Consider the following 24,172-nt stretch of genomic DNA (forward strand, 5'->3'; position numbering starts at 1 on the left):
CACCTCTTCATTTGAAGATAAGAGCTGGAGAAGGAAAAAAAAAAAGTGAGAGAAAAACACTGAGTCAGAGATGGATATAGTCATTTCCATTCTTAAAAGAGAGGAAAAATAGAAGGAAAACTTCTCAGAGTCTAAGCCATTCCCAGCAATGGAACACCAACAGAAGTACCACAAATTGTGCTTGGGTGTGCTGCCCTGTGGCCTGACGGACAACGCCTCCTAAGGACAGGTACCTGGACTGACCGATCTCTGCATCTGGCTCAGCTTAGCCTGGCATAAACACCAGCACACAGAGGACTGCAGAAAATGCTACTGAAAGGGAGGGTGAGCAGGTAAACAGGACCAGAGGTGACTGACTGGCTCACACAAGTTGATATTTCTCCTCTAGGAGGAGCACTGACACTAAGGAACGGCTCTGGCTAGGCACCCCTAGGATCTTCCAGGAGCCACCCTGAGAAGAGTCCTATCACTGTAATCACTACTCCAAAAGAACTGTACCATACACTGGCGTCTTCCCGGGCAGGATGACGATAATGAGCTGCAGCCCTGAGTAGGTGTTCTTGAGATGCCGGAACATGGGCTCCACACTGTCTGCCCCCTGTGCGTATTTGCAGAAGCAAGGCTGGCCCTGGATGGGCATCCCTGCGTCCTTGGAAATCTTCCGCAGCTGGTCCGTGAAGTTCCTGCAGCACAAGCGTGGTCACGACAAGAGGCGGTAAGTCCCACTGGAATACTTCTAACCGAACGCCTCCATCTTAGGTCCCCAGCACTATGACAAGCACTAACAGATTCTAAGAGGAATGAGACATCATCACATCTAGTGTAAAAACCACATGTATAGTTGGGTAGAACAACGTAGGACTTGCTAAGTGTTCAATGGTATAAGCAGAGAGCTGAGGGAGCCTAGAGAAATGGGAATTCTCGAAGTCTCCCACCTGTCCCACTCAAGCAGCTGGTTCCTGTGTTCTAAGTCTACAGCAATAGGAAGATGTCCAAGAGGAAGGCCTCTTGGCTCAAATTAAAACAAATGAGCTTCCAACAGTGATCAGAACACAGGAGATGCTTGGGAAAAAATGTGCTCCCTCCTCCCCTATGGGTTGTTTGAAGCCTGAGAGCAAATAATTAAACAAGCTTCTTTCTTTGGGCTTTAGAGCTTTACCCTAAGAAAGGAAGAGAAAGTTGGAAAAGAGGGTACACAAGCAATAGATTAAAAAAAAAAAAAATCAAGCTACTAAATATGACAGACTGAAAGGAGCAGCAGGAAATTCAATTTGTGAAAAACCTGCATTTAGATTAAAAGCAACAATGTACAAATAAGAGAATAAAAGCAATTGTTTAAGGGATGTTATTATATAGCACACAAATATCAATAAGATGGGTAGAAAACCTATGCAGTGAGAAAATAAATGTTTTCAATCAGTTTAAAAAAATGAGATTAATACAGTACAAAACGGTTGTGTAAAATTTTAAACCACTTATATAGGTATATAATACATATAAATTGGATAGAAAGATTACAGTAATTCAAGAAAGTGACTGCATCAGAAAGGAGAAATGAGACTATAACGGAGGATATAAAGGACTGTCAAATTTATCTGAAATATTTTATTTACTTTTTAAACAGGATAAAATAAACATGACAATACTCTGGATGATAGACACATGGATGTTTTCCATATTACTCTATTTTTTTAAGTTTCTCAAATAAACACTAGAATAAAAAAATACAATCTATTATTTCATTTAACTAAGTACCAGGGCTCTGAAGGACTACTAAGAATGTTTCTGCCACTTCTCTGCTTTGCATACAACTACAGCATAGCTATTAAAAAAGCCAATGTGTTAACTAGCTTCCGTTAATAAGTGGATCTCCACTTCAAAGAAAGTGGTATTCCCTATCTTCTATTACCAGATCGCACTTGGGATATTATGTCCAGTGCTGGGGGCCACAAAGTGTTGAGAGAACTCTAGGATGGGGACTGTCTTAAAATCTTGTCCTAAAAGTGACACAGCTGAGGTAACAGGGACTCTTTAGCCAGAAGAAGAATTCTGAGGGTTAACCCTAGGACTCCCTTGCTGCTAAGTCACTTCAGTCGTGTTCGACTCTGTGTGACCCCAAAGACGGCAGCCCACCAGCCTCCCCCATCCCTGGGATTCTCCAGGCAAGAACACTGGAGTGGGTTGCCATTTCCTTCCCCAAAGCATGAAAGTGAAGAGTGAAAATGAAGTCGTTCAGTCGTGTCTGACTCTTCGCAACCCCATGGACTGCAGCCTACCAGGCTCCTCCGTCCAAGGGATTTTCCAGGCAAGAGTACTGGAGTGGGGTGCCATTGCCTTCTCCAAGGACTCCCTTATCCATCCCCAATTACCAATTTCTCTACCTCCATGGCCATCTTCCTCTCTTCCCCTTATGTCTCAGTGGAAATGATGGCTTTTCCTATGCTCTGGATCCCATTCTTTCATACACATGTAGGAACTTTGTTCTATTTCCTTTCTAGTTTTTCTGAATTCTATTTTCAGCCTCTGTTCACTATGCACATTTTCCGTAGACAATCTCATCCACTGCCACAGCTGAAAACTCCCAAATCTTAAATCTTTAGCCCAGGACTATACAAGCAACTGGCCCAGGTATACAAGTCACACATTACCCCCTGCATCCAGAGATCACTGCAAGAAGGCTGTTGTCTGGTGAACTGACTTCCAAATCAAAGATTCTAGGTTTATCAGGTTCTGTGCCCCAAAATATCCAAACAACAAGTTGCTCCTCAAAAGGACAGGACAGGGGAAAGACATGAGAATGAGAGAGAAACATACCCAGTATAGAACAACCAACAAGGTGACACAAAGCCAGAGTTGAGAGCCTTTCTAATACTGGTTAAGAAATCAGCCCTCCAAAGCCTGCCCAAGGCTAACAGCAGGCCTAAATGGGGCCAAAATCCCAAGAACTCAGGAGAGGAGATAAGAGATACCCATTTAAGAGAACTATAATTGTGATGGAGGTAGCTGTGTCTCTGTGAGGGGAGAGGAGGGCCATAGTCTCCACATTCATCAGGGGCTGCTGTGACCCATTCTTATGAAAATCCCAAGGTCAGGTGAACTCACCAGGGCACACATCTCTACTGATTCCCATCAGTGCCCAAAGTGGTCAGCTCCACTGATTCTTTCTCAGCTCCAGAATGCACTGACCGTACTCCAGATCCAAAGAAAACAAAGAGCCAGCACTTCAAAGGACAGCAGGAACTGAACTGCGTACTTCTAATGGGTAAATTTTGTGGTATTTGAAAAATAAAAAAGAAGACTGCAGGGGGAGGGTCAATGACTCCTTCACTTATTCACTCATTCATTCAAGACCAGTATTCCCCTAAGCGATTCCTTTAAGCGCCTGGCTGTATCACTTTCTTCATTGCTGTCATCCACTCCCAGCTACTCAGCCACAAGTGGCTCAGAGGCCCTTACAACTCATGTTCACCTAACTCAGGTCACTCGGACCCAACTGAACAAATTCTGTCCATAGGAAAGGACAGCTCAGAGTACCAGCTGAACTTTTATTTCTAATTAGGAATATAAGCTCTGAAATTTCACATCTGATTTGCCCCCAATTTGACACTTTCTTGATAATGCGAACCTTGTACAAGTTACTTAACCTCTTTGAGCCTCAGTCTGCTGAAAATGGAAATACCACCACTACTCACTGTGAAGATGAAATAAGAGAACATAAAATTAGGTACAACGTCAGCATAGATATTACAGTCATCACTACCACTATTTACCACCCATGTTAAATACTGTAACGATAAAACAACTCAGGCCTCCCTTAGGAGCTTCAGGTCCTGAAATTATCATCTCTGACACAGATATGGCTCCTTATCAAGACTCCTGACCACAGAGGGACAGAAAAGAAGCAGGGAGGAGTTTAAGCCAGATAGCACAGGGGGCAGAGTCAAAAGTCAGAAAAAACAGACTACAGAGCAAATCTTGGCCCCTTGGGAGTAGGGAATTTAGGCAACTCTAGGGTCCTTCCCACCTTTCCACCCATACACTCAACCTCCTTACTTGAGCACTTCTTCTCGACACTGTTTTTGGGGTGCGAAGCAGGCGATGGCCCAGACTTTGATCTCAATGCCATTGTAGAACTGTTTCCCCCGCATGTCCCAGACACCCTGATTGGGTGTGGCAATGGCCCGGTTCTGGGGATAGGCAGAGGGGGTGCCCAGGTGAGCTTCAATAGAGCCAGGTGGGTAGGAGAGCAAAAGCCACTGGCTATAACAACCCAACCTCCCCCCATAAGCCCCAGAGACGTTGTCTGGCCCTGACCCTGCTCACCCGGCCGCCATACTGCAAGATGGGCGCCGGCAGCACTCGTCCTGTCACCTCCGTCATGTCATCCTTCACCTTGATCCCAAATTCCTGGATGTACGGATCTAGGTTGTAGCTGGCATTCTTCATCTGCAAGACAAAAGAAGGGGATCTCAGGAGAGCAGTAGCTTGGCAATACTGCTCACCCTCCGGGTCCCAAGCAGAAAGCCCTGAAGAGCAGCTGAGGCTGGTAAGGAATACCCCTAGAAAGGGGGAGAAAGTAGAAGATGAGGTAAGTGGGAGCAGATAACATAGGGAAGTAATACAGGAGAAAAAAAGAGATAGGAAGCAAAGCAGCTATAGGGTCAAGAAGGAAGAGCAGTCCCAGGTAACCAATCCAGACTTGTTTTCCTAAGAGTCCTGCCAAGGCAGAAAAGCATCTACTTGCTACCAGGGACTTCCATGACTGAGCAACCAAGCATACGTTTCTCTGCATCCTCACTGACCAGGCGGCTAATCTCCTCTTGTCTGTCTGGGGCCGATCTAGCTGTAGCCTTTATCATGGTTGAGGTCTGGTTGTCAGTCAGCTTCTTAATGCAGCGCTGCCCAGCCACAATGTTACAGACCTAAGGAAACGAGAAGAACAGGTAGCGCTGGCTTGAGTAGAGTCTACCCTGTACCCAGAGCCCCACAGAAAGGCCCTGGCTGCCAGTCCTGAGAAATGAACTACAAAATCTCTTGTTCACAGACAGGTAAGTTAGAAAACATTCATGTGCAATACAAAAGTCTAAATAGCCACTTTGTGATTAAGGGCTTAGGATCCAGAGCCAGATGTGGGTTCAGGGCTCATATGTTAAATACAGAGAACAGTAACAATTGTTTGGAGACTAAATAAAATAAAGCACTTAAAGAATCAAGTACAGTTCTGAACATAGTAAATACTCAGTGGTGGTGGTTTAGTCACTAAGTCGTGTACAACTCTTGCAACCCCACGGACTGTAGCCTGCCAGGTTCCTGTCCATGGGATTCTCCAGGCAAGAATACTGGAGTGGGTTGCCATCCCCAAACACTTAGTAAGTTGTACCATAAATTATTATTTACCAAAGGACCCAACCTAGAACTTTTTTGAATACTAAGAAAACTCAATATACACAAACTGGATTCTTAGTAGGCAGCTGTCCAACAGTAGCAGGCAGCAGGTTATTCCATCCTGCAACACACCAGGAGAACCAGACCTGGTTAGTTCTTAAGCCCCAGTATACAGCTGATCGCTGAGCCCTGAGCCTATAGAAATCACTGTCTCTGTTGACTGACGGTGTCCTCTGCTGGTATGAGGAACATCTTACCACATGGTTCCTCTGCACTGGGCCTAAGAGAACACAGTGGAGACCAGAAAAGACTTTCTAGTGATATATAAGATGTCCACTCTATTGCTTCCTGAATATACACGATATTCAAGAAGCTGTGAACAGGAAGCCTTTTGGCAGAGGAGAGAGAAACAACAGGTTTGGAAGACTTGAGTTTGAAGTCCAGCTTTGCCAATTCTAGATGACATTACCTTGGACAGGACTCTTAACCACTCTAAGACTCTGCTTCTTTAATTTTAGTCACAGGAAAAAACACTAGCTGTCCCTTAAAGCTGTTGTGAGGATTGAGATGAAATGAAATGTAAAACTTGCTCCCATAGGGCCAACACTCTAAGTACTGATTCTCTGCCTAATTTCCGGAGTTCATGGTAAACAATGGTAGGGAAAACCAGGACAAGGTCACCTATCCTTAAACTCTGTATTTCAAAGAATACACAGTAGTCAATTACTTAATGAAAACCCAGAATTGTTAAAATTTGTGAGGTTGCTCTTTTGAAGGCAATTTAAAGGTGCAGATAATTTCAATTACAGAATCAACACTAGGGGGAAAAAAAGCAGAGATGTGGAGAAACTGGATCCCTTGTGCATTGCTGGTGGGAATGTAAAACGGTACACCTGTGTGGAAAACAGTATGGTGAGTCCTCAAAAAATTAAACACAGAATTACCATATGATCCAGTTATTCCACTTCTGGGTATGTACTCAAAAGAAACGAAAGCAGGGACTACAACAAATATTTGTACATCTATCTTCACAGCAGCATTATTCATAATAGCTAGAAGGTGAAAGCAACCCAAGTATCCATCAATAAATGAATAAACAAAATGTGTTATATACATACATGGAAATATTATTCAACCTTAAAAAGGGAGTTCTGACATACGCTACAACATAGATGAACCTTTAAGACATTACGCTAAGTGAAACTGGCCAGTTTAAAATAGCCATGTATTATATAATTTCATTTATATGAAGTGTCCAGGATAGACAAATCCATAAAGACAGAAGCAGATCAGAGATTAGTAGGGGCTAGTGCGGAGGATAAAAGGAATGGTAAGTGACTATTAATGGGTGTGGCCTTTCTTTGAGGGATGATGAAAATGCTTTAAAATCACACAATGGTAATGATTATGCAACTCTGTAAATACACTAAAAACCACTGAAGTGTACATTTTAAGAGGGCAAACTTTATGGGATGAGAATTATGTCTCAATAAAGCTATTCTGAAAAAAATATATCACCTACAATAGCCTATATGATTTGACCCTGTACCTCTCTCCAAAATCATCTCCTACTTTTCTCCTCATAAACCACATGCCAGTCACTATGTCCTTCTATCTCTCTCAAGAATATCCAAGCTCTCTGCTGCTTACGTACTTGCTATTAAACTCATGCCTAAAAGGTTCTTCCTTCAGGTTGTTAAAAGATTGGTTCTATCTCATAATTTGGGACTCAGCTCAAATTATCTCCTAAAAGAAGCCTTCCCTGACCACAGAAACTAAAGTGAATCTCCAACCCCCTCCACTTTATGACTGTCCCCAGTATTCTTACCTGGAGAATCCCATGGACAGAGGAGCCTGGTAGGCTACAGCCCACTGAGCTACAGCTCAGTCGGACATGACTGAGCGACTTCACCTCACCTCACCTCACCTCACCTCACCTCAACCTTATGACACTTAGCACCATCTGAAACTATCTTAATTTGTCTATTTTCCCCTTTTAGATTTTAAGCTCCATGACAGCAAGGACCCTGCCTCTCTTGTTGCCTTCCTGGCACCTAGGAGTATATGACTTTAGCAGGAGCTCAATAAATATTTGTTAAATAAACAAGCAACAGTAAAAATCAAAATATGTCATTATATAAGTTATTCACCATGGAAACTATTGTTTAAACAGAAATCATGTCAATTTGCTAATAGATCTCAGCTTGCAATAGCTATTACCTAAAGCCTATCCACTTAGCTGGAACAGCCCCTAAAGACTTCTGCTTACATCTCAGAGAACATGCTGTCCTCATCTCATTTTCTATGCATCAGCAGCTATTAACTATGTCAGAGTTCTTGGGTTTGGGGATCTCTTCTTTCTCCCTTCAGCCTAACTTCCTCTGGTTAGTTCTGAAATCCCAAAAGCTCACAGAAGGCTAAGGTCCCAGATATCTGACCCCCACTGCTAGAAGAGAATAAGACAGTAATCTAGGCTAGTGCTTCGTCAACATAAACTTTCATATTTGACAGAATCTTTGGATTCTGTAAAAAGAGATACTGATAAAGCAAGCCTAGGTGGAACCTGAGATTCTGCATTTCATACAAGCTCTCAGATAATAACTATGCTCTTGGTCTGCTGACCACACTTTGAGCAGCACTGGACTAGACAATGAAGCAGTCAGAGGTAGGTTCTCAGTACACATTCTGGCTGCCAACAGGGAAGACCTAAACATTATGGCTAGTGTATAACAACCAAATACAGACTAGTGGTTCTTCATTTGCATTCTATGACTTAAAGAGCATTACTATTCTTTCTTTAATTGCAGAATTTCAAAGGTTGGCTGAAGCATAAAAATATGACAAATCTTGGTTAAAACTTTTTCAAAAGGAACGCACTGATGACTGGGGAAATAGGATTTCCATTACAGGTAACATTCACCTCCAATATCTGTAAAATAAAGTACATTTGTACATTTAGGTTATTTAGGATTCCCAGCTCCAGATAGGGAAAGAGAAATTAAGAGGACATGAGTGTATCTTAGAGTGTTCATTATCTTTATTGTAGTGATGTCAAAACACATCAAATGGTACACGTAAAATGTGCAGTTTATTGTACGTCAACTATAAATAAAGTCATACAGAAATGAATAAGTAAATAAATAAATAAAGGACATGCGTGCAGGTATCTGAAATCTCTGTCCTGAATGAACTAATTACTTATTAAACAGTAAATACATACAGCTTCGCCTCTGCCTGGAAGTCCTGAAAAACCATGAGAGCAGGATGGAAGATAAGAATTCAGCAGTTAAGAATGATGACTGCATTTCACAGAACGACCTCTCAGAATATCACTTTTCCAAGCCTTAAAATGATGAGACTATAAATGGAAGAACAGACCTCTGATGATCTGTGTGCAGGTACAATGCTTGTTCCCCAGCCCAGCATTACTCGGCAGCCTCACCTCTAGGGGCAGGTAGGTATGCTTTTGTTCCTGGCCAACTTGCAGGCAAGGCAGGTGGGGATACTTGAGCTGCAGGTTATATTTCTGCTTGAAATACTGGGCCACTGTGCACTCCACAGTCTGTCCACTCTCCAGCTGCAGAGGAAACCTGTTTGGGGGAAGGGAAAGAGGTGTCATAGTCCAGCATTCAGTAACACCTTTCTAGACCTATAACCATGCACAGGGCCAGACTTGACTTCATTCCTTTCCAGCCTCTGTGAACACTCCTGCCACTCATGGGAAAGCAGAGGCAACACAGGGCTCCAAGAGTGAAGCCAAAGATTTGAAAAACAAGTTATACAATGGTCAGATCATATCTGATTCATCTGTATTTCTAATGTTGAGCATGAAGTCTGACACACAGTAGTCACTCATGGTCCAGCACAGTCTGAAGTGAAGATTTTAGATGAAATCAGTGATAACTTTCCCCAAGGTCTAACCCAGGATCTCAGCTTTCTTTTTCAGGAGTAAGTTCAGAGAGATTCTAACATTTATAGAACTGAGAAAGAAGCCAGGGAGACATTTGCTCTACAGTAAAAGTCCAAGAAGGAAAAGTAGAGACCAAGAAGGTAAAAATGGTAGGGAGAGTCTCTATCAATGAATCTGGGAATGTTAGGAGAGGGATGCCAAATTCCTACAGTTTATCTTCAAACACAGAGCTCATCCTCAGGGCCAGGTTGGGGGATGAAGAGTGTGAACGGAGTATGTTGAAATATCTTCCTGGTGGCCCTCTTCCACCAGTGGTATGGCTTAGCAGCCCCATCAACTTACGTCTGATGGCTGGCAGGGCGGCGGGTAACATTACACACACGGTATTTCCTCTTCATCTGTCCACAGTGGGTCACTTCCACCTTGAGGCCTGGGATATACACACTGCTTGTCAGAGTTGGAAAAGGTTGATCATGTGCCCAGGCTTGGCCTCTCGCCTGAATATATCCCAAGGGGATTTCCTTTTAGAACTAAAGAGAAAGTAGCACTGACTCCCCTCCCGACCTGGCTGGGTCCTCACCCTTGGTCTCCTTGGTGAAGCGCACACGAGAAAGTAGCACTGATTCCCCTCCCCACCTGGTTGGGTCCTCACCCTTGATCTCCTTGGTGAAGCGCACACGCTGAGAGTCCGTGAGGGCTTTGGGCTGCTCATCTATGTTCCTGATGTCGAGCACCTCACACATGAACTCAATCACTGGCTGTGCCTTGTAGAAGGCAGTGGCTGAGACTGTGGGGACAGGGTAGGTACAGCTCAACTCAGATTCTGTCTTCCAGAATAAACGGAGGCACTGCTCTTTACACCCTCTTCCTCATAGGGTATAGGGATGGGGGCGGGCTCCCAGGGCTGCAGGGATTAGACTAGGAGTGTGGTTACAGAGCTGGGAGGGATGAGGCTGGGAGTGTGGTCACTGGACTCAGGGTGCCCCTGGCTCCATAGCTCTCCCCACTCACCATCAATGTTGAGCATCATCTTCCACATGGCAGGGCGCACAGACTGGTGAAAGCCGAACCAGACCTCGCGCCCACCCCCCAGCGGGTGGTAGTAGCCCTCAGGCGGTGAGAAGAAGGAGCGGCCCACAGGGGTGTACCTGGCAGGGACAGGCAGAGAACTGGTCCCTCGGGCACAGGCCCCCACCCTGTGAGGCATCCTGGGCACGGAGGAGCCCTGGCCTGGAAGGCAGGACACCAGGGCTTTAATTCCAGCTCTCATCTTTTACTAGCTGTGTGACTGACCTTGTACAAGACTCTACCCTTTTTCTGCCCTGCAGAGACAGATGGGGTGAGGTCCAAAAATAACTAAAAGGGACAGGACCAAAGCTTTGTACCACCTAATTGTATATGCACACTTGCCTGGCATACAGTAGGGTTTCAAAGAATTTTTTACTTGAAAGGCATACTGCGGGACCTTAAAATATATGCTCACTTCCCTCCTCCTCCCATACACTTCTGCCACCACTAGTAGCCCAGATATTAACTACACCAAGTACCTCATGGATGCCAGGTGCCTCATGGCTACATCCAGGGCTTGTACAGACTCCAGGGGAACAGGGATCTGGCCACTGACCAAGGCTTCATGCAGCATGCGCCAGCTCACAATGGCCAGCCACTTGATGGAGACCTTGAAGATTCGATCCTTCCCTTCCCCAGGGATTGTCACCTCAAAGTCAACCTTCAGGAAAGAGGAAGGAGTGAGAGATTTCCAATGCTTTCCCACAATTCAATGTTCTTGCCCTGCCCCTACTGTCCCTAACCCCTAAGATTTGCCAAGAATCTGCTTCTTAGGCTGATAAGGACTCACAATGAAGACTTCTGAGTAAATCCAGCCCCTAAGTCTCCAGCCACCTTGGCTCAGTGTATCTCTCTGCCCCTCTCAAACGCACTTAGTAGGAAGTCCTTCAGGTCTATTTTAAGTCTAATCTCAGTCTGTTTGGGACACAGACATACAGTAGGCTAAATAAACATAAGTACCTACCCATTCCTCAACCTAAAACACACTTTCTCAGCACAAACAATGAAAGGGATGTGCAAACACCAGACTCCAAACAGGCTTACTTGAGCTCTGTCCCTCCCCAGACCCTTGACACAGGTCCAGCATAACTCTCAACCATACCCGTTCATTGCCAATGGGCAGTGCTGTGACAGTGTAAATGTTCTTCTTTCCATCATACACGGGCTTGCGGTCACCAAATATCTGAGGCTTGAAATGCTGGACCATGTATTCCACCACTTCCCTGTGGAGAATGGGAAAGGCCAGAGGAAGCTGAAAGACTACTATTTCAAACTCCTGGAACTAATTTAAAGTCCAGGCAATGTTCCATCTACCTACCAGCTACTAATTCTGTCCTACCGGCTACTAATCTCTATAACAGTGCTTCTCAAGCTTCATATGAATCACCTGGAGATATAAAATGCAGATTCTGATTCAGCAGATTTAGAGCTAAGTCTGATGTTCTACATCTCTAACATGTTGTCAGGTGGTATTTTTGGTCCTTGGATCACCAAGGCTCCAAAGGACCCAAAAGGGTGATTGTGAGTGCCTTCTGAACAGAAGAGGAAGCCGAGGGGACAAGAGCTTAATCTCAGGGTCCATCCAGAATCAGGAACAAAAATCCAGGCTGATAAATGGATAATCAAAAAAGGTAGAGGAAGAAGCCTGAGTTGGAACAGGAATAAAGTGTGGAAGAAGAACTTCATCTCTTCCATCTCTCTCTGAAGACTTTAGTTCTACCATCCTGTTTTCTCTCCATTATTATCTCTTTCTTGATTTCACTTCCTGTCCTCTGCTATTTAGATTTCAGAATATCCATCTGTCCTTCAAAATCCCAACCCATCTGACCTCTTCACTTTCAAAATCAAACATCTTGAATACTGTCGGATAAAAAGACTGAGAATATTATTGGAAGCCAACTGTAAACACATGCTTTCAATGTCAATTAGGCCTCAGTGCTGCCCAGCAATCTTTTTCTTAACTCTGATCACTTCCATCCTCGTAGGTTGTAGCAAACCTTCTCCACTACCCCCGTAACAATAGCACCCATTCCTACCTCAGATCAAAAAGCATCTTTAATAATTTTGAAAAGAGTACAGTGTAGAAGGCAAGGCCACCCTCAAGTTTCCAGACATATAAACAAACACATTTATATACACAAGCCTTTCCTTTTTCTTTCCTCTCACACTTGAAATATCCCTTCTATGTATAAATTTTTAAGTATCTGAAAATATGTTCAACATCACTCATTAGAGAAATACAATTTAAAATCAGACCAAGATATAATTCTCTACTTACCAGAATGCCAATGATTAAAAAATCCAATATATCGAATTGGTGCAGACATGGGGGGATACCTTACTAATGGGGATATAAATTGGTACAACTTACCTTAAAAAACACAAAACAAAAACTGGCACTACCTCAAAAATTGTAAATGCACTATGCCAGCAATTCTAGTCCTAGGACTTTATCCTACAGATACACTCATACTTGAGAGCAAAAATGTATCTCTATTAATATTCTACAGAGTTTCATTTTTGTAGCAAAAGTTTAGACTTGACCTAGATGCTCCTGAAGAGATTATTATTAAATATCTTATAATAAAGAATGAGGCACCTGTAGGAACTGATATGTATCACTTTCCAAAGTACGTTGCTCAGTGGAAAAAGCAAGGTGCAGAGCAAGATTTATAAGATTCCGTATTCCGTGTGTTTTAAAATGTTTGTATACAGATATACTTGCATATGTATAGAAAAATATCTGGAAGTGTACTGAAGGGTAAGGACGAATGCATCTGGGGAAAGGGACTAGGGGACTGGAGGTCAGGGTAATAGGAGACATTTTTCACTGTTACTCTTTCTGTAATATTAAAAACTTTTTTTATACTGTGCATGAATAGTTTTCAAATAATAAAATAAATTAATTTTAAGAAGAACTATTACTTCTAAGGCTAATTCCTCAAATTGTGTATCCTGTATGTCCTCCTGCCTTAGCCAGAACATCCCACTCATTCCTTTCCTCTCTGTCCTGTACCTTTAACCTCTCCTACACTAGCTCCTTCTTGGTTTATAAACATATCCACATCTCATTCTTAAAAATTTTTCATTTATTCATTTCAACAAATAATGAAATGCAGCAGGCTTGAGCCCTATAATCTTCTCAAGCCAACACATTCCTTGTCTCCCATGCTTCACTGTCAACTTATCTAGAAAAAAGCTATCTGCTCTCACTATCCCTACCACATCACCTTCCACTTATTTCTTAACTCACTCTTACCAACTGAGCCACCAGGGAAGCCCCTATTCCTTAACTTACTCTTAGATTACTAGCCCAACTCCTCCACTGGAACAGCTGTAGCAAAAGGTTATCAATAGTCTCCAAATAGCCAAATCCAGTGATCTATTTCAACATTTACCTTAAGTTAGAATCTCTTCCTGGAAAATGTTCTTGAATTTGGTGATACCACCTTCAACGAGTTTTTCTTTTACCTCTCTGGATTCTTTTAAGGCTGTGAGACTCAGGAAAACAAGGACTACCTGACTTAATGGCTTAAATGTGCATCACTTACCGGTTGACTCTGCGAGGACACTTATCTGGCTTGATATCCACTTCGTAGTGATAGACGTCAATCTTAGGGATGTCCACTTCAAAGTAATTGGCCAGGAGCTTGATTGGTTTCCCCACAGTGCCAATGCCAGGCCGGCGAGGTGCCTGGAACACCTGCTGCAGCGGGGGCAGGTAGGCGCCTGCAGCTACAAGACAGAGAGCCTGGTGAGGGTAAAGTCTGGTAATCTCCTTACCACTCCGATCAGAGAAAGCACAAGACTTCCTAGCATGAGAGCAGCAGAGTGTAGGGGAAGCCTCTTTCCTGCCTACCCAACCTGAATGAGGACTTCCACTGGTTGAAACCCAGGCCATTTTTTTTTTCCTTCCAGTTAGGAAAATTACCCTTGTTATCTATCTTAAATTCATCAAGTGAGTACATAATAACTTCCTATAAAGGGACTAAATTTGGCTTTCTTTCCTCTACTAGATTGAGACATCTGCCTCCACCAGGTACCCAGCAGACCCTATCATCTGTCAGCTAGATGCTCACTTCACTCATCACCATCCTGAACACACAAAAAAGCATCACCTTAAAGCTCCTCCAACTGCAGGCAGGAGGAAGACCTAAAGAAGGCCAAGTGCCAGGGAAAGGGGTGGGGTGGGGCAACAAGCAAGGAAGAAGGCCAATGTCTGGGAAAAGATTAAGGCAACAGAATGGCTGAGGTTGGAAAAGGAGAAAAGGCTAACAGGACAGATTCTGGAGACCAAGGAAAGGAGAGAGGCTGACACAGGGAGCTGCCAAAGAGGCTAGAACTGGAGGTCACAGCAGAAAAATGCTTGAATTGGGAAGGAGGAAAGGGTGGAATAGGGGCTGGGGCAAGATAGGTTACAGCTGACAGCTTAGGCAGGAAGTAAGGCTGCTAGTGGGGAGAGAATGAAGCAAAAGTTCAAAGGAAGAAAAATCTAGGGAATGAAGGTCGGCTAAACATAGGTGACTAAGGCAAGAGCAGGCTAGAGTAGAGGACTTAGGAAGGAGGGGCAGCAATTATCATGCTGGAGAAGATGAGATTACTGGCTCTGGGAAGAATACAAGATTCTCCAGGCCCACATCTCCTTCCACACAGAGGGCCCCAACAGTTGCAGTAGGGATCAATTTTAAGACACTGGAGGCCCCTGAGAAAGGGCTAGGGCTGGGCCAACTCCCACTACTTTCTCCTCTTCTGCCACCAGCCTGATTGCTGCCCCTAGTTTTATTTTCTAGCTTGAGGGGAAAGGGAAGACAAAAGGAAAACTGCCTAAGAGAACCCTTTGTCCACATCTACTATTGTCCTGGCCAATAGAGGACCAGCCCAGTTGGGAGGAGAGAGGGATAAAACAGCGGAGAACCTCCCATTATCAGAGAGATCTGCTTTCACAGTTGGCCAGGCTGGGGGGATGGGGCATATCCTCAGCTGGGGGGGTCAGGAAGAGGTCAGAACCCTTCAAGGGAGGGGCATGCTTCCCAGAGCTAGCGGCTGTGTCTCCTTCTAACCACTGGTCAAGCCTACCCTACAGGGAAACAGGGAAATGGAGGCCCAGCCTGGGGAGAAAAGGCCTTCAGAACTCAGCTACCAGGGGAAGTAAAAGCTTAACTACTAGCCCCTGGCCACCAACTGTAGAAAGAGCTGGACAGACATTATATACAAGCCATAGTCAGACATACACATCCAAACACATACTTAGAACTGGACAGTTTACCTTCGTACACATACCCCTCACCAACCTAGACTGTGAGTTCTTCAAAGATACAAAGACTGTATGTATCTGCCTTGGTCACTGCTGAATCTCCAGTGTCTGGCATACAGGAGGTGTTCAACACACAGATAAGAAACCAATTAACAAACAGAACCGTAGACATACCACAAAGAACACACAAGCACAAGCGCACACGCACGCACACACACCTGCAAACTGCTCAGAAACAATTATAAATCCAGCTCAGAACAAACAAGACCCTAGAGGAAGTAGCTGGTAGGAGATACCCTTCCCCTCCCCAAGTTCTTACATTCCATTCACCTCCTTAGCCTCCCAGGCTGAATAATTGTTTGGAGTCTTGGGAGAAAGACATCCCCTAGAGCTAGCGGCTGGGTAGAAATGATGGGGGATGGGACAGACACTCTAGCCTCAGAGGCTTCTCTTCCTCAGAAATAGGACTACACACCAGGCTTAGCCTTAGGCACCCTCCATTCCTAGGAGGCTCTGAGAAAACAGGGAGGCCCCCACCCTCCCCTTCATACCCAAACTAGGGAAGGCAGCAGGAAGAGAGAACCTCTCTCCCACCCCAACCTCCTGCAAGTCTTAAGGCAGTACAAAGTTCCCCCAACCCCACCCTGCCCCCAGCTTTTAGTCTGAGAAAGGGAGACACTTCCCTTCAGACCCAGACAGGGACAGACGGCCACTTTGTGATGCAGATGAGGGCCCCAGCACAGAGGACAAAGCTTGGGCCTTGGGGGAAGGGGGCGGGGCTGTCCTCTGCAGACAAAAGCAAGGAGGGAGGGGCTATGAAAAGGACACTCCCCCTCCCCCATCCCCAACCAGCTCTGGGAAGGAAAAGTAACAGCCGAAAGGCCTGGCTCAGGGACCCCTTCCCTGCAGTTCTGAGGCCCACCTACCCACCAATAAGCTAGACTGCCCATTCAAAAGACAAACTCAAGGCTGGGTTAGCTGTCCAGTAAGCGAAGAGGAAGAGGACAAACTCTTCAAAAAGAATTTATCCACACACTAAGTACACACAAATCATTAGATAGCCATACAATGTACTTAACCATTTATGTTCACAATGGAATGTGACTCAATTCAAAAAATAAAGATGTACTTGTGTCAAGGCCTAGACATTAGTTGGTTCCACAGATAAATTAGACACCAACTCCACCCTCTAGAAGCTCCCAGTCCAGTATATGTGCTTGAAACACACCTAAGCACAGACGGCACATCTGGCCTTGAGCCCAGTGAAGCCAGAAACAATACACTGCTTTGTGTACTATGTCCTCCAACCTCCAAGAAAATAGTCCTAGCCTAGGAAGGAGGCAGTTATGGGATCCCTCTACTCAAGCTTCCAGAATGAATTTCAATTACACCCTTTGATGAGGTAAAGCCTGCCCCATTAGGCTATAGCCAACTCCAGATACCAGGCTCTAGTTCCTTCCCTAGAAGCTTATTTATTGTAACAACAACCAAAAACAAAACGTCAATTTTTTCATCACTCTCGAGACCACTAGGAATTCATCAGAATAAAATCATAAGCAGTCTGGTATGGGTGCCAGCTCCCACCAACCCATCTGGACTTCCTGTCCTACTACTCTAGCTCCAGGGGTTGTTGCAAGTAGTCTCTAGCCCAGAAAACCAAGAGAGTTCATGGAAGGGAGAGAGCAGCCTAAGGGAAAAGGAAATATTAATAGTTTTCTGAAGTTGGTTGCCCCCTGCATTCCACCTTAAGGCTTATACAGCCTTTACAAGGTTGTTTCCATCTTGGTGAAAGTAGTCACTAAGTACTTAAAAGATCACTGAATGAATGACTTGAATGAGTTGGCAGGAGTTATTTCCTTAAGGGTATAAGATCTGGTATAAAAGACAAAGATGCTTGCTTCAACCAGAAATGAAATTCATGTCCCAAATGAGATAAAATTCATGTCCCAAACGGAAATTCTATTCTCCCCTCCAGATCAAATGGAAGTAGTGAGACAAGATCTAAAAGATTCCCAGGTCCAGACTGCTCCTCCCACCAAAAAGATAAGACACCTAGAACACAGGAGGTGCCACCACCTTCACCGCATCCAGGGACTCTGGCCTTCTTGGGACAGCCTTGCCTCAGTTTCCCCTCTAATCTCCTTTTCTCCTGATTGTGAATAAGGAGAAGTTAAGGCTATCACCTGGGACACACTATGGTGAAGGCTATAAACTTCCCCGTACCCCACACAACTTATATATGACAAAAGGCTAGCCTGACAACGCTGGGTCTAATAACATGGCTCTGACAATTTCTGGGGAGTAGAGAGAGCAAAAAGAAAAGATACCCAATAGGGGACAGCAACCATAAAAACATTAAGGCATAGAAAGATTAGGCTGTCAACTCAGGAAACATTCAAATAGAGAGGTCATTATCCTTGGATTAAAAGGTCCCAACTCTGCTCACTATTGAACCAGAAACATGCAAACCAGGCAAACCATCCCTTCTACGGAAACCTGGTCCTGGCTTTGGTCCCTCAGCAACCAATACATTCTCTAAGGCCTGTCTTCAAGTAGGACCTGTCCCTAACCTAAAACATTGCTCCCATGTCTTTCCTCATCCTAGTGCCAGAATAAGAAACTTGTCCATTTCCCTCAACCTATTCTTGGCAAATTGAGACTGAAGGTTTCAGAGCCAAGCGAAAGACCCCCAAGATGGGGAAGGGACCCATTTCCATTTGTGTCCTACCAGCATAACCTAAGAGAGACTACACCCCATCAGCGCGCTCCTTTTACCAAGTCAACCTGGCGGGATTAGGGGTAGTGGGGTTCGGGCGGCCACGCCCCCACGACATCGGGCAGCCCCTTCCAGCTGCCACCTCCGCGCATGCTCCGCGCCTCCACTCCAGCTCCCAGACTTAAGGGGGGGAATCCCAGGGCTGGATCCCCACCCACTGCCCCCTGACCCTCGCCCCCACGTCAGGCCCGGCTGGGGCGGAGCTCACAGCCCAGCTCTGGCGCGTTCTCCCAAAAGACATCAACCCAGCCCAACCCATACCGGCTGAGCCCCCGCCCAGGGCATGCGACAGCTCTGGGCCCATTTGTGTCGACCCCGCTCTCCTGGACACCTGGAGCCCGCCCCCTGCCACCTGCCGGGCCTCTCCCAAGGCCTCCTGGTACCTCCAGGAGTCCTCCTGTGCGTTCAGGCCCTTCTTCCAAAGCACTTCCCACCTCCACGAGTGCATACAGGCTCCTTTGATAAATGGCCCCCGTCTCAGAGCTTCCCTTCGCAAGGTTTCCCCCGGAACTGCACACAGCCCCCTTCAAACTGGGCCCCCCATCCCAGAAGAGCCCCGTTCCCCACTCAGGAAACCCTTCCTCACTCCGAAATCCTGCTCTTCACGCGAGAGTCCCCTAGTCCTTGGAGCATGCACCGTCCCCGCTCCTGGGGGCCCTTACCTGCTCCCGAGGGTCCCGCTTCCATCCCATATACCCGTGCGGAGATCAGGCGGCCCGGAGACTGTGGAGTCCAGCGTGAGGGGCCTAGGTACCCCGCACGTTTGCTGCCTGGGCTCCCGGGCCGGGCTCGGCTGCCCCCCCAAGCCCGGCCGCTCGCGCCGCCGCCCCCGCAGCCTCCGTTGCCGCCGCCGCCGCGGAGCCTGCAGCAGCTCCCCCTGCGAGCGCCCGGCCAGCTGCCAGTGCGCAGGCGCGACCGCCAGGCCCAGGGGGCGGACGGGAACGAGTCAAACGGGGCGCTCCGACGGCAACAAAGGCCAATGGAGAGGGGCGGGGGCACCGGGGACCGGAGGCAGCGGCCCCTGGCGGTCACCCATCGCCATGCAGCCCGGCGGGAGGGCTCCGGTAAAGGCGCCGCGGAACCGCGCAGTGGCGTAAGTGGGGCGGGGCGGGAGGACAACACACCCCCCACCCCCACCCCGCAGCAGCCTCCGGCCTTGTCTTTTCCCCAAACATGTTCCTCCAAGCCTACACACAACCTTCCCCCATTCGCACAGAGCCACGCGCACATTGCCACCTCATTCCCAGGCCACCCTCACACACTCCGAGAGCCCCAACACCCAGGGGCCCTGCCTCCCACCTCTCCTCCCAATCACCCTCATCCTTCAAGCCTCGGCTGCAAAGCGACTGCCTCCGCGAAGCCTTTCTCCGTCCCTAGTCACTGAACTCACTGACGCCACCCTCTCTTCCAGGCCGAGTACTGGGCGCTGAGACCAGAGATATGAAAGAGACGCTGCCTACCCTGGAAGATGTCACCGTCTTAACTTAAGTGCATCTACTGAGCTCTACCTACGGGCTGGGAAGCACCTGTCTCCACTTTCTCACTTACAGCTCACGCCTGAATTCAGTCAATCCACTTCTGACCTCACCACGTCACTTAAAACACTTTTTGTGTCAAAATTCAAAGGATAATTTTCAATTATTTCGCTGCAGCATCTGACACTGTGCCTCTCCTTCCTTTTTGAGTCTTTTATTTGGCTTCAGCATTTTCTGAGGTCTCCTATTGCCTAAGTCCTTTTCGGTTTTCTTCAAGAGCCCCCTCTCTTGTTTTTGATCCATTAGAAAAGTGTTCACCTTGTTTTCAAACCTAGCTGTCTTCTCATTCTACTCTCCACTTTTTTGCTTAAAGGTCTCATCCATTCTTATGGCTTAACTATCCTTCCAAATCTCTATTTCCAACCATGTCTCAGACTCATTTCCAAGTGTCTGCTGGACAGCTCCACCTGGATCTACCAGCATTTCAAATTTAAAGAGTTCAAAACCAAACTCATCTTTCCTCCCACAAAAGTGCTTGCCCTATACCTCCTGTCTCTACAAAGGGCACCTTCATCCCAGAAATGACAGTTTCTCTCTCTCCCTTGCTTCTTCTAACCCTATACAGCAGTTCACAAAGTCCTGACCTGTTTACCTGCTCACATGATCTCCTGACATTCTTGTGATGGTTCCCTGTGCTCCCTTAGCATATCTTGACAAAAGTATCACAGTCACCTCCTTGTTAGTCTCACAGTTTCTAGGAACATTTCTCCTATTCGGTCTGCATCAACTGATAGGTGCTAAGAGACCCATCTCAAACATCACTTTTCCATATATTCATTCATACGTATTAATCCATCTGTATTTTTGATGCCTACTTTACACCAGATGCTAGGAACTCAAGAAGAGAAGCCATACCCAGTCTCTACCCACTAGGAAGATTAATTTCTGACACTTCTCATAATAGTATGCTTTTTGCTTTTCTCTAGGAGAGGTTCTCCAACAGCAGGTACCACCTGAAGGGCTTGTTTAAACACTGATTGCTAAGCACCACCTCCAGAATTTGTGATTCAGTAGCTCTTGCTGCTGCTGTTGCTGCTGCTAAGTCACTTCAGTCGTGTCCGACTCTTAGCAACTCCATGGACTGCAGCCCATCACGGTCCTCCATCCATGGGATTTTCCAGGCAAGAGTACTGGAGTGGGGTGCCACTGCCTTCTCCGAGTAGCTCTTGAGTAGGAGCCAAAGAATATATGTTTTTTATAAGTTTCCAGATGAAGCTTATGCTGCTGACCTGGGGGACCACACTTTGAGAACTGCTGCTCTACAAGCTAAAGTTAAGAACAAAGACTCCAGAGCCACAGTGTTTCGCTTCCAACCCTGATGCGGCCATTTACGTCAGTATTCTTGCCTGGAGAACCCTAGGGCACAAGAGCTTGGCAGGCTGTGGCTTCATAGGGTCACAGAGTCAAACACAATTGAAATGACTTAGCATACACATGTGTCACAATTTCCTCCTCCTCCATTTTAGAGGATGAAAATAGTACCTAGCTCATTGGACTATTATTAATACATATGAAAGCTTAGGACATTACCTAGAAGAATGCAGGCAAAGTACTGGCTGCTCCCATAATTACTGTCTGCTTCTTGTACTACATTCTAAATTCTTTAAGAACAGGGACTATGTCAAGATGCATTTCAGTCTCCCTTTAGTGCTTCACACAAGCAGTGCCCAGAATGATTACTAAATCTAGAAAGATCTGAATCAAGGCATCAAAACATCCTCAGAAACACCAAGGTCTTTGCCTTGGTGTAACTAAGCTGGAAGCTCAGCATTCTTTAAGAAGAGTTTGAATCTCCTGTTCTAAATGCCAAGCCTCACTCTGTGAAAGGCACCTTAACTTTGTGGAAAGGTACTGGTCACTATTCTGATCCACCTCCAAAGTGGCTAGTGGAGTCAAGCCTGGCTCTGGCCTGAGGGTCTTTTTGCAGAGTGTCTTCATCATCAAGGATTTCACTCTTGGCTAGGCAAAGTAGTAGAGTATAAAGGAATTCCAGACAGCATCTTGTTTTTTTTATGCAGACAAACTTCTTCCAGTAATTCCTGATGTACCTTCCCAGAAAGCTACTGGCTCCTTCTGTCTCCAGTTTAATCCCTGCATCTCAATTCATAGCTAATTCACACCCAAGCACCTCTACTATGTGGGCCAAAACTCAGGTCTTTCCACTTACACACCCTCTCAAAACCTAGAGTTTCTGGCCCCCAAACAATAAGAATGGCTTAAGGAAAAAAACTGTATCTCCATCAATGCTTTCTTTTTAAAAATACTTATATAACAGCCTAGGGACAATGAAATCAAGGTAGTATAGTAAGCATAAAATCGTATACCCGTCTATTAGGAAATAAATCACCAACACTCCCAGCATACACCATTTCTTTTTATCAATAATAAAATGTATTTCTTATTTCAGGGAAAATTTTTAAAAATCAGAAATCATGAACAATGGAATTAATAAATGTCATCTTCTACTTTGGAAAGATGAAACTGGCAGACTTTTAAAAATTAGGGTATTATTCACAGAGGTAAACAACACATATACAAAATATAAAATTTAACCAATCCTAACTTATGTATCATCTTTCAGTGGCCCATCTTTTTGCCTTTTCATGGGGTTCACTTTCATACTGTTCATGGGGTGATAGAATTCCAGTTGAGCTATTTCAAATCCTAAAATTATGATGCTGTGAAAGTGCTGTACTCAATATGCCAGCAAATTTGGAAAACTCAGCAGTGGCCACAGGACTGAAAATGTCAGTTTTCATTCCAATCCCAAAGAAAGGCAATGCCAAAAAATGCTCAGACTACCGCACAATTGCAATCATCTCACATGCTAGCAAAGTAATGCTCAAAATTCTCCAAGCCAGGCTTCAACCGTACATGAACCGTGAACTTCCAGATGTTCAAGCTGGATTTAGAAAAGGCAGACGAACCAGAGATCAAGTTGCCAACATCCACTGGATCATAGAAAAAGCAAGAGAGTTCCAGAAAAACATCTACTTCTGCTTTACTGACTATGCCAAAGCCTTTGGCTGTGTGGATCACAACAAACTGGAAAATTCTTCAAGAGAGGGGAATACCAGACCACCTGACCTGCCTCTTGAGAAATCTGTATGCAGGTCAGGAAGCAACAGTTAGAACCAGACATAGAACAGCAGATGGGTTCCAAATAGGGAAAGGAGGACATCAAGGCTGTATACTGACACCCTGCTTTATTTAACTTATATGCAGAGTACATCATGAGAAACGCTGGGCTGGATAAAGCACAAGCTGGAATCAAGATTGCCAGGAGAAATATCAATAACCTAAGATATGCAGATGACACCACCCTTACGGCAGAAAGTGAAGAAAAACTAAAGAGCCTCTTGATGAAAGAGAAAGAGGAGAGTGAAAAAGTTGGCTTAAAACTCAACATTCAGAAAATGAAGATCATGGCATCTGGTCCCATCACTTCATGGCAAATAGATGGGGAAACAGTGGAAACAGTGACAGACTATCTTTTTGGGCTTCAAAATCACTGCAGATGGTGACTGCAGCCATGAAATTAAAAGACACTTGCTCCTTGGAAGAAAAGTTATGACCAACCTAGACAGCATATTAAAAAGCAGAGACATTACTTTGCCAACAAACGTCCAGCTAGTCAAAGCTATGGTTTTTCCAGTAGTCACGTATGAATTTGAGAGTTGGACTATAAAGAAAGCTGAGCACTGAAGAATTGATACTTTTGAACTGTGGTGTTGGAGAAGACTCTTGAGAGTCCCCTGGACTGCAAGGAGATCCAACCAGTCCATCCTAAAGGAGATCAGTCCTGAATATTGACTGGAAGGACTGATGCTGACGCTGAAACTCCAATACTTTGGCCACCTGATGCAAAGAACTGACTCATTGGCAAAGACCTTGATGCTGGGAAAGATTGAAGACAGGAGGAGAAGGGGACGACAGAGGATGAGATGGTTGGATGGTATCACCAACTCAATGGACATGAGTTTGGGTAAACTCCAGGAGTCGGTGATGGACAGAGAGGCCTGGCATGCTGCAGTCCATCGGGTTACAAAGAGTCAGACACAACTGAGCGACTGAACTGAACTGGACTGAACATGTGTATCAACCTGTGAAACCATCATCGCAATGAAGACAGTGAACATATTTATAGCCCTCCAATTTTAAAACTCATGATAGAGATTTAATAAATATAAGGGAATTAATTATTCACTCCAGTGGGCTTCCCTGGTAGCTCAGCTGGTAAAGAA

At 45.3% G+C, this 24,172-nt stretch overlaps 1 protein-coding gene and 1 long non-coding RNA gene across 5 annotated transcripts in view; one reads left to right on the plus strand and one right to left on the minus strand.

Annotated features, from left to right (window-relative positions):
• Positions 1-24,172, minus strand: part of LOC102406024 (protein argonaute-1) — a 54,658-nt gene that overhangs the window by 15,861 nt on the left and 14,625 nt on the right. Inside the window, exons 1-12 of one of the 4 annotated variants that reach the window (XM_025289091.3) lie at positions 19,056-19,380; positions 13,915-14,098; positions 11,466-11,586; positions 10,843-11,024; positions 10,307-10,443; positions 9,948-10,082; positions 9,638-9,725; positions 8,828-8,975; positions 4,803-4,922; positions 4,315-4,446; positions 4,054-4,187; positions 499-683 (exon numbers count right to left, since the gene is read on the minus strand). In XM_025289091.3, coding sequence (XP_025144876.1) covers positions 499-683; positions 4,054-4,187; positions 4,315-4,446; positions 4,803-4,922; positions 8,828-8,975; positions 9,638-9,725; positions 9,948-10,082; positions 10,307-10,443; positions 10,843-11,024; positions 11,466-11,586; positions 13,915-14,098; positions 19,056-19,080 — 1,591 coding nt within the window. In that variant the 5' untranslated portion in view covers positions 19,081-19,380. Of the gene's footprint in view, positions 1-498; positions 684-4,053; positions 4,188-4,314; positions 4,447-4,802; positions 4,923-8,827; positions 8,976-9,637; positions 9,726-9,947; positions 10,083-10,306; positions 10,526-10,842; positions 11,025-11,465; positions 11,587-13,914; positions 14,099-19,055; positions 19,381-24,172 lie in introns of those variants that run through there. The other 3 variants (XM_006051554.4, XM_044945261.2, XM_025289092.3) reach the window with 3 other exon arrangements.
• LOC123334173 lies at positions 19,351-20,352 on the plus strand. Its single transcript, XR_006551999.2, has 2 exons — positions 19,351-19,486; positions 19,805-20,352. It is a non-coding gene; the product is annotated as an uncharacterized LOC123334173 (long non-coding RNA).

The sequence above is a fragment of the Bubalus bubalis genome, chromosome 6 (assembly GCF_019923935.1).
Source record: "Bubalus bubalis isolate 160015118507 breed Murrah chromosome 6, NDDB_SH_1, whole genome shotgun sequence".
NCBI classification, from domain to species: Eukaryota; Metazoa; Chordata; class Mammalia; order Artiodactyla; family Bovidae; genus Bubalus; species Bubalus bubalis.